This window comes from Plasmopara halstedii (assembly GCF_900000015.1).
Source record: "Plasmopara halstedii genome assembly, contig: Scaffold_2364, whole genome shotgun sequence".
In the NCBI taxonomy this organism is placed as follows: Eukaryota; Oomycota; class Peronosporomycetes; order Peronosporales; family Peronosporaceae; genus Plasmopara; species Plasmopara halstedii.
This window is the reverse complement of record NW_020189271.1, coordinates 74,425-85,232: the sequence shown is the minus strand read 5'-3', so window position 1 is coordinate 85,232 and position 10,808 is coordinate 74,425. Positions and strand designations below refer to the sequence as shown.

Here is a 10,808-nt window from a genome sequence, read left to right as displayed (position 1 = left end):
CTGCCTCACTTCAGCACAGTTTTGATTCACCCCTCAGCATGTCCTCGGGGAATAAATTCCCACGCACAACACCTACAATCCATCATGGAGCCAAACACGCGGTAGCGAACCCGAGTCGGAGGTATCTTCTCTAGAATTGTTAAATATGTTTTTTTTTGTATTTATTTTGAACTTGTGACGTACTTCGAAAACCAAAATCGCTATCTTCACATTGTCACTAAAATATTCTGTTTTTCTGAAAAAAATCTGGATTTTTTGGGCTTGTCCGGCACTAATAAATAGTAGACCGGACTCTCACCGGGAAAATCCGTTAGCTATCTAAGGGGCTCTCACGAGGACTCTTTGGTTCATCTGCAAAATGCGCGACAATCCTGTTGCACCACAGAGTTAGTCACCAAGTCTGTATAGAAACTGTCAATTGTGCTGAGTTGTACAATTGAGGGGGAGTATTGCCATCTGTTACTTATCCACTCCTCTATCTGATCACGCACGTATAGGTATCAGGTGCAACATCTCCCCCCTTTTTTAAGTCCTCTTGAGGTTAAAATTTTTGGTTGTGTTCTTGATCTACTCTCATTTATCATTGTGTTGTCTGTGTTCAAGTCTGGGATCCTACTCAGCAAACCGCAAATTTGGTGTCGTATACCATAACAACATACAATTTTGAATTTTCCTGTTTTCCAAAAAATCTTTACTCTTAGTTTTAGCTTAGGACGGGAAAGTTGTTGTTAGCCCATCATATGTATTTTGACGTCGCTTAATTTGTCGACGCATAAACTGCCCGCATCACCCCCTGCATGTATTTCGCTGAAAAATTTCAAAACCTGCACCAGCTTGGGATATGCACGTATCACCATAAGAAAGTCGTAACTTGAGCGACATCGATAGAGATCACAGTAGTCTTTGAAGTCGCGCATATCAACAGGTATCCATATTTTTGGATTAATTTTATCTGAGAGGTATTTTTATGAAGATTTTAGCTAGCATCGTTACGTATGATACATAGTTTGGAAAGCAAGTGCGTCGACTATGCCTTCTCAGCAAGAAAAATCGAGCCCGTATGCTTTCAAAAGGCGCCATTCCTCTTGTTTAATAGATAAATGACCTTTGTACTTGTCCATGCTGCACCAGAAGCAAGTCATGTGCGAGCCATGTAAAGTCTGGATCCTCAGCAGATTGTCAGATCCTCAACGCAGAGCATCTGATGTGCTACGAATGTAACCAATTCCTGGCTCCAAACGCTTATTCGCGTCATCAGTATTTAAAGTCTCAGGCGTACGTGTGTTGTCCATTAGATACATTCTGGAAGCTGATATTTTCACGTGCTTGCTGCAGCAAGTGCAAGGCGTGCGTGGATAAGTCAAAGGCTGTGGGTCATGCCGAGCCACGCCTCAAACGATGTGTGCAATGCTTTCAAAATGTACCGAAGTCATATTTTTCCAAGCGCCAAGCTCAGCTACTAGACCCTAAGTGCAAGTTGTGTGTTAAAGAGCTGTCTCAGGCCGCTATTTTCTCATCAGTGCGTGTTGCTAGTAAGCTGCCTTACAATTTTCTGACCTACATGTAGACTACGGTTCATTGTCGCATGACTTCGTTTGTTATTATTAGATAAATGGAAATTTGACCATTACTACCGCGTGTGTCATCGTGGCAAACGTGGAGGCGTGTCAGTGCGCGTGAAGCACAATATTGCGTCTCCTTTGCTTGGATACATTCCTCTTGGTCGCGTTTTTCGTGGCACAGCACCCATTTGCAATGAACAGGGCGATTCCATGGTGCGACTGGAAGGACCACAAATTACCAAGGTCGTTGTACAAGACGACAGCAAAAATTTATACAGAGAAGATCAGAAGGCAGAACGGCGGTTGAAAGAGGCGTGGGTGCCCTGCCGCTCCATTCGTAACGAGACTTTGCTCGAGTCGCATCGAGGTCCATTTGTTGCTGGTAACGAAAACGAGTGGACTAGCCGGTTTTTCCGCTGCGTCGTAGAAGGCTGCAAGGTTCGTGAGCAAGCTGATCTGGTGATTTCGGAACTTGGCTACGTGCTATATGGTGACGTGGTAGAAGTCGTCGAGTCTGTTGTGACCTTAGATGGAGTCGTATTCCTGAAGCTCCACGAACGTTATTTTGATGGTGTGGCGTGGGTTGTAGAGCGATCGCTAGATAACGAGTCGGTGCTAAATGAAATTGAGGGTCCATGGATATCGTTGTCAGCTACGCCAAGAAAAGAATTGTACCGCTGCGTACAAACTTCAGGGGCTCCTATTCGTATGGAACCAGAGTTGACAGTATCACCAGTAGGGCGCATTCCTTGCGGCGCTGTTGTAACAGTTGTTGAGCGTATGGTGACCAGTCAGCGCCTAGTGTTTCTTCGAGTTCTTGACTGCAGCATCTCTTACGCGGATGAAAGAGACACTCAAGGTGATAAATGGGTCATTGAAACGAGTTCATGCTGTGCCAGTGTCATGATTAAGGTTAAAAAAGATTGGCACAGCGATCGACAATACCATTCTGTACGGCATTTGTAAAGCAACGAGATAACTGTATGTCTTATAAAATTGTTTCATTAAACCCACACCCACTTGTGGTGAGGTTGCCAAATATCTGGGTAGTCCCAGCCTTGACCAAAAAAGTTCGGCGGGGCTTGCAGTTCCTCAGGGCCGAGCACTGCTGACACATTAATATGACAAAGAGCATCATTACGCACGAAAAAACAATTTACACCATGCGACTCGCAGTATACAAGCGAAAACCCGTTACGAGCGCCCCAGCGGTAAAATGCCGCCACGCTGCCGCCGAAGTAGGATGACATACCGTCCCAGCCACCACCTTTATCATCATACTCAACCGTCCGAGCTTCATTCGACGGGATATGACTGTTTACCTCTACAATCACTACTCGTGGAGATACGCGCTTCAAGTCCATAGCGTCAAGCAGCCAAAAGTCGTTAAAGTCCACGTCAATGGACAAAAGGTCGAGATCATGAGGAACGAGGCTCTTATACTTTTCTGTTAAAAGATACATGAAATTTGCACGGGTAACAAATTCGCGATGCAGCTCGATGCTCGTATTTTCGTAATGTGAATCCATCAACAATCCTTTCCACCCGTGGACCTGACGCAGCAACCGAGTATTGCATTCCTGACCGCTTTCTGTGCCAAATTCGACATAGGACTTGCCCTTCGTGCCAATGTGTTTAAATATCTTGATTAGAATGCCATCTTCTCCATTCTGTGAATAGATACCCCATTCGTGACGCCAAAGGTCACAAATCCATTGTAACATTGGCGCTGACATAATTTCTTCTGGACAGGCTCTGGGGCGTTGAGAAGTGTGTATTCTCGGATCGAGAACATGCAGTCTCGATGTAATGTCGGGTGCATTTACAGCTGGGGCTGCATTGAAGGCGACAATCTCGGAAAGAAACACTGCTTTATTGTTATCCGTCATAAGAAGAATACTGATCTCATGATTCAAAGCCCCATTAAAGGAGACATGATCCACAGGCGACCGAAAAGTAATGCTTTGATACATCGAATTGATGTGCGTACCATGGCGAAGAACCCGTTCATCAACAGCCATAAAGTCAGGGTTGAGGCAGGCAAAAGTATCGTCAATCAAAAGGCAGACACGAAATGCACGATCGAAAGGATCAAAAAATGTCGTGCGAATTTTAGCCTGCAAATAGGCATTGTTGCTAATACCAGCTTCCGTCTTCGATGAAAATATCTCGACTACAGTTGCTGTGGGAACAACAATTTGAAAGCTTGTCGCTGCTAAGATGTCTGCACCGGTCTTATCAGTAAAGTAAAGTATGTGACAGCCTTCAAGAGTGTTAGGAGTAATAAATACGGGATGTGTTTGGGGCACTTGAAAGCATGCGATCGGTGTGGTTGAATAGTATGTATATGTATTGACGCAAACTTCTTCCGATACTATAACATCGTTTAATTGTGGCTTGCTTGGCTCCCATTCCACTTTCACGTAAATTCGCTCTGATCGTGGATAGAGACGCTTCTCCATTGGGCTAATTATTTGAAGCTGACGACGCCAGCTGGTCCTCGTACGTTTAGTTTCCTCTTCTGTTCTGACAACCGTCTCTCCAGAATTAGCTCGTACGCTTTCAACTTGTTCACGTAAAACGCGAATGAGAGCGGCACATTCAGCGATATGAAGCTTGTTTCGTAAACAATACTTGGCTGCGTCGGCTGTTCCATCACTCAACTTATCCACTTTAATCTTATCATTATACCGACCAAGCATTATCGGAATTTCCACGTACTCGGTATCTGTGTTTGTGCTTTTGATAGCTAGATCCTCGCAGCCCCAGTCTCTTGCCACGAGATTTTTAATGTCAGTAGCAATCTTTTCGCAATTCCGCTCATCTATTCTGAATCGCGCGCAATACTGCGCAATTGTTTGGCCGAGTGATTGCTCGGGATAGAGCACGATCGGTTCAGAGGCTTTCACCTGCTTCTGTGTCGCTGAATCGAGCATCCAAACGTCATAAGAAAGTGAATGGTCCAGCGAAACATTCACGACGGCTTCTCGAATAGTTAAATGAGACATTTCTTGCATTGTATTTAGCAAGTGCTTTTTGACGTTGCTGCACTTGTTCTTGGGCACATTGAAGGATTCGCACGTATAGTTGCCTAGGTTCTCGACTGCGTGAAACAAGTCGATGTGTAGAAGTACATACTCCACATTGGAGGGTGGAATGTGCAACAGCGAGCACGACTGAGCAATGCAAAGATGTGAAATGAAGAGAAGCAGTAGGACTTGAACGGCTCGAGTGAGGACGAAGGATCCACCCGACATAGAGGACAATAGGAAATTGTGTAGCACACAGAAATCAATTACGTAAAAAGATCAAAAAGCAGGAAAACATATTGTAAATAATGATGATACGAAATAAGAATATCATGCTGCCCCGAAACGTGCGCTACGATTACAGAAAGAGCTCCAATGCAACCTGGTCGAAAAAGCATAAAAAACAAGAAGCACTTATATGTGATCGTACTTTTCGCCTTGAAGTATTCAGGAAGTAAACGGTCCGTTGCTGCACTACTTGCGAAGCCCGAAGGAGTTATAGCGAGCACTTAAGTAAAAAAGTCATCAAATTTAGTAGTGAGATCGTTGGTACAAAATGTTTTTAGAACCTGTATTCAGATATTCTCAAAAAGATCAGTTTCTGGAAACATCTACATATCTAATGACATAACTTGTAGAGATATACCATCCAAAAAATGTGAAGATTTCCGCGCTCTTATTGAGACTAATTTTGTTTTTCTCTGAAGATTATTAGAAGTAGTTTTCCAACGTTTAATAATAAAACGTATACGTCAGCTGTTTGTTCTTACGAGTGACGGTGTTGATCTTTGGAAAAGAGATTTTTCACTACCAAGAGACAGTCTGCGACGGGGATGCCGTGCACCTCGCACACAGGAAGATTTGATTTAATGACTCGCGTTATTTTAAGCACAGAGGATGTGCTGATAGATGCCGAAACGAGAGCCCCCATACTAAGTAAGCTCTAATCTAAGAGTGAATTAAGGCTTTTGTTGTCGAGAGTCCTGCTCATCTCCTTATCCCGCTAGTACAGCTACCGGTCAAGTCTCAAACTTGTAATAAATTTGGTTTCCACTCGCTACAAGGATGCGCATTGTGCTGGTTGACTTAGCCATTTTGAGGAGATGACGACAGATCTCGCGCAAGTAATTAATGGTAGCAGATATAGGGCAAAGTTGCCTTAATTGGACCTCGAACATCCAAAAAATTTAGATGTATCTTTCAGTTTTCCGGATACTGGTGACAATTATAATTGACGAGTCAGCCATCTTTTTGAGTTTCATGGAAGTAGATATATTGAGCCACTTCCGGTTAAAAATGACCACCTTGCGCAGCTGACTCTCGTAAGTCCTTATAGCGACGCGTGAATGTTCTTCGAGGGTCGCCACGTATGACCAATAATGACATGAGGCTACTTCGAATGCTATCTCAGAGTCATGCCACCGCCGGAAAAGCAACTAAAGAACCGTCTTGCCTCTACAAAGCGGGAAGTACCTCAGCTGAAGGGAAAAATAAGTGGGTTGATTTTCCTTCATCAGAGCGCTTCAATTTTGAAAATCTCGTATTAGCAATATTATGGTTCTAAGTGAACAGGCTCATGCACGAATCGGGATGTGTGCGAATTTCTCTCGGAACATCGACAGTGTAACCTAACCCTTTTTGGTTACATTCGAAGCCGCAACGATGTCGCGGTTTCGACAAACAGACTTATAGGCTGCATATGCTGCATAAGTACGTTCATTTTCCGTATTTAATGAATTTTACTCACTCATTATATGTTCCTGTGTGCTCGTGTGCCTCTTACACTAGATTGTTACTTTCGCACCCGTTGTTCTTGGTCATGGCGCTGCGATTTTTCAAACTTAATCGTGTATTTTCCGCAAAAAACAATTGGAGCAACTTCGTGGCGGTGTTAAAGGTGTACGAGAGCTGATTAAATTATGATCAAGGAATAAAGTAAATTAGTATCGGTGTGCGCCACATAATTTATCGAGTGAGGATGAGTGTGAGAGCCTTGCTCCAGCACCGCGCCCTCTACATGCAAGTGCTTTTGAAGATGTCCGTCACCACGCAATATACGCATTTCACCCGAGCATCTGTTTGCGGACGGTTAGCGCCGGGCATGTCCAACCTGATGCGAAGTGCCTAGAACAACGTCCGCTGAAATTTAGGTGTTAATGGCATATCGTAACCCACGACAACTGCTACCCGCAAGCCATGTTGTCGAAACACTTTTTCGATGGAAGACTTGGTTAAACTCTCATTACTCACACTATTGCAGCAGCGAGAATAGTCATTTGCTCAGACGGAACGCAAGGAAATCAATGCAGGTACAAAAGGTTGCGGCTTTTGAAAGACCGTAAAGATTTTATAGACCACCAACACTCTAAGGAGTAGCAGAGTTCTTATTTCGGCTCACGGGTTATCCTGTTGATACGTCTAGTGCAGCGGGGCTGCCGTAGCTTTTTCGCCTAGAGGAAGTTAAGCTATGGTCGATGACCTTACATTCTATACTAGAACCAGTACGAGTGTAGCGGATCGCAATCCGCTTACTCCAAGAGTAACCACAATCTTAACCCAAAGCAAATAAACTCTTCCGCTCAAAACCTGAATTGTATTTCTCTGCTTTAATTGCGGCAAAGCCGCCTATATCTAAATTTTTATGTCTTCCTAATCAAATAGTAAAACCTAATTAGGACGCATAACTACTGTCGGACCAGCCACATAGTGGCTTCTTGTTAAGGTATAGTCACACCATTTTTTGTGACCCACCCCTTGTACGTGTTGCCCCGTTACATCTACCACGGGCGTAAATAAATGATAACCGCCTTTTATGTTGGATCTCCATTACATAGCGCTCTCTGAGCTGGATGTCACTTTGAAGTTGCTCTATCACGAGATCATAAAGTAATTTATACTGGAGATCCCCATCACCGACACGCAAGGACAACAGTGCTGGCGCAAACGGTTGCGGCTTCTGTAATCCAGATAGCCTTTACAGACTACCAACACTCTAAGGAGCGGAAGAGTGATTTGGCTGCTGTCGGGTGCACCGACACATTATCCTGTTGACACGTGTGGCACGAGCGTACATGAGTGCTTTCCGACTTTTACATGTTGAATCTCCATAGTGCTTTCTAAAGTGGACGTTTTATTTTAAGTTGTTAAAATACGAGATGATAAAGGAGTTTGTACTGAAGATCATCATCATTAGTATAAGTGTTAAATGATTCGTGCAACTATGCAGCGGACCTTGGTACAAAAAAACGCGGCGCAGACGCGGAATCAAACTCTTTGATCTGCACTGTATTCTTGTTGCAAAATGGTTTAGCAATGTCACACATGATGCATTGTCAATCGCACAACATCATCATAGCGCAACATCATGTGATATTTTAAAGTTAGGGCCACGCGAAAGCTCATATAAAATCAGATTGAGCCGGCCCGACTTTACCTTATCTGACAAGGAAAGTAATGATATAACCATTCTTATGCGTACCGCCGCAAAGTCACCAACGTGCACAACGACGCCTGATTTGTATGGGGCACAAATGGCTTAGAGCTATGCAGGTTATCCTGAACGAGACAAGAGTGTACTTCTTAGAGAGCGGTTCCTTATCACAGCAACGCACTCTTTTTATCGCGTTACGCTGTTGAGACTTAAACAAGATTCTGCGCTCATTTCCATTAGTATCCACAAAAATATCAGCGGTTGAAAGGTCACAGATGAAATGGAATTACTAATCAAACTAGGAACAGCGGAAAACAGGTTTCTATCATACATAATATCACAGTCTTGTAACCCGCATCTGCTGCAATCCAACGTAGTGGTGTTTGCGTTGGTACCGCAGATAAACATGTCTGTATAGTCCGTGCATGTGAACCCACTAATCGAGAGCAATCTCCGGTTTGTTAAAAGGATAAGATGCAGAGCAGCATGCGCCTTGTTAAGATCCTTAAACCTTATCGATGGATACTATTAAACAGTTTGCTAGATATACTGACAACCTTATCACAGTTGTGAGTTCTCCGAGAAATGTACGCCGGTAGTTGCTGCTGATGCCGTAGCGCTGTCTAGCGAATAAAGGACACTTTAAGGCACTAGCGAATTTAAGCGTATGGAAACGCATATGCCATTATCTGAACTGATATGACAGTACATTCTTTCAAAGTCCTTACAGAGCACAGGTCGTACGATGTGGATATCCATATCACACACTTGCGAGCAGTGTGCACTCTCTAAAAACCATTTCCATAAGCATACACGATACATTGTTTGCTGGTTGGGAGTACAAACTTTCTTTCGCCAAACGTTCCATGTGATTCCCACGGTAAAACGTGCCATTGATGTAAACATATTTATCTAGTGGGGCATTTGTCGTGTGACACCATTTTCGATTCCAGAAAATAGGTCAGTTTTATGACACAATTCTCGATCGGTGGGCAGCACGCGCTGTTGATCTCTCGTTACAACGTCTTGATGGTTTCTCAATAGAGGACACAGATGCACTGTGAATTTCTTGAGAATAGCTGTTCCTCTTGTCACATTTTAAGATATGCGGTAACTTTGTTTATCCATGACGGATAATAAGCTCAGCACTTTTTGTGGTACTAATAGCGCAATTTCGGTTAACCTTAGACTCGGAATTCTTTGTCGACATTTTCTCGGTGGAAATCTTCAAGAGCGAAGAGATGTTCTTCCGACGGTAATCATGAAAGTGTCGTATTTGAAACATTATATGCCGGTCACTCAATTCACAAGCATGTAATCAATCTAGCCACAGACTCGCAGAGTTTAAGTACTCCGCACGCTTGGCGCGTCATACGGTAGTGTTTTTATTAGCATCGCCATATTGTACCGAGAATGAAAAATCTTTAATAGATCCAGGGTACTTGTGACTTACAGGTATCCATTTCCACAAGATCGGTATCCGACTTCCGCGACTCACGGTCACTTGCTCGTCTTCACGAGCTCTGGATCAGATAAATCAAACGTAAAGCTGTATTCAGACATACCGCCGGCGCTTCAGTGAACATGACGACCGTTGCTCATTTTTACGTCTCAGCAGGAAGGCACTCTGGATCCCGCGATATCCTATTGCTTCTTTGTCTCAATTTGAGACTGCAGCACATTGCAGCTTCTTCTTGCCAAGATTTACTCACGAAACTCAGCAACATCGTGCTCACCAATTCAAACAATCCCGTGTCCCCTTTTGATTTGACCATCGGTCTGCGGATGATCCGCCGTCGACATATCTAACTTGGTCCCGAGTACCTTAAAGATTGACGACCAAAATTTCTCGTGAAACGGGGGTCTCTTTCAAAGACAATCGACTCTTGGGGTCCGTGTTGTCTAAAAACACGATCTACAAACAGCGTTGCTATACTGACTCCGTCGACGGTGGCTGGCACCGCCGCTAAATGGGCCATCTTGCTCAACCGGTCGACAAATACCACGACACCCGTGTCGCTCGCCGAAAGTTTCGGCAGGCCAAACACAAAATCCAAACTCATGGACTGCCAGCACCCAGGGACTAGTAAGCTGGACAGCGGCGCAGCCGCATGTGGAGAGGATTCTACCCGTTGACACGTCTCACACGTGCGCACATAGGTACTCGTCCGTTCGAACAACTTGGAGTGGTGACTCACAGAGTTGTACGTTATTTCACGACCGAGATGACCACTAAGTGGCATGTCGTGCGCCTCATACAGAATGCGGTTTTTTAATTCCTCATCATGAAGAACCACAACTCGTGGTGTATCCGTTGATTCGGTGCTATAATATAGCAACCCATTATTCAACGAATATCGGTGCAATCGTGCACGCAAGTCTTGATGACAATTTCTTGTCCGAGTTTCCAAACTCCTTGCTCCCTAGAGCCCGTAGCGACGCTACATACATCTCATCACCCGCATACGCGGTGCGGGTCAAATCTGTCACAGACGACGTTACAGTTGTAATGAGCACTCTCACAGTTCTCTACGTGACAACGTGTCAGCCAAAGCATTCTGCTTTCCCGGCTTATACTTCACTTCAAAGTTGTATTTCACAACGAAGGATGGCCATCTAGCTATCCTCTACGAGAGGTTGGGTGACTGAGTCGCAATGCGTAATGACGCATGATCTGTGTTGATCACAAACGGCATGGAGCCGAGCAGACGGGCCCTGAACATGACAAGCGCATACTTCATCGCAAGTAGCTCCTTGTCATGAACTGAGTAGTTTTTCTCCGCAGCT

At 44.3% G+C, this 10,808-nt stretch overlaps 3 protein-coding genes across 3 annotated transcripts; 1 reads left to right on the top strand and 2 right to left on the bottom strand.

The window, feature by feature from the left end:
- Nucleotides 1–1,029: 1,029 nt before the first annotated feature.
- On the top strand, nt 1,030–2,528 carry PHALS_03442 (uncharacterized protein; the record flags this gene model as incomplete). Its single annotated transcript, XM_024717651.1, has 4 exons — nt 1,030–1,058; nt 1,132–1,275; nt 1,336–1,532; nt 1,609–2,528. 4 exons carry the CDS (start codon nt 1,030–1,032, stop codon nt 2,526–2,528), a joined length of 1,290 nt encoding a protein of 429 aa, XP_024583129.1.
- A 38-nt stretch (nt 2,529–2,566) lies between these two features.
- PHALS_03441 (uncharacterized protein) lies at nt 2,567–4,819 on the bottom strand (the record flags this gene model as incomplete). The annotated part of the gene is made up of 1 exon (XM_024717650.1): nt 2,567–4,819. One exon carries the CDS (start codon nt 4,817–4,819, stop codon nt 2,567–2,569), a length of 2,253 nt encoding a protein of 750 aa, XP_024583128.1.
- Nucleotides 4,820–5,881: 1,062 nt separating this feature from the next.
- PHALS_03440 (uncharacterized protein) lies at nt 5,882–6,105 on the bottom strand (the record flags this gene model as incomplete). The annotated part of the gene is made up of 2 exons (XM_024717649.1): nt 5,882–5,993; nt 6,065–6,105. The coding sequence occupies 2 exons, from the start codon at nt 6,103–6,105 to the stop codon at nt 5,882–5,884; spliced, it is 153 nt and encodes a 50-aa protein (XP_024583127.1).
- Nucleotides 6,106–10,808: the final 4,703 nt, after the last annotated feature.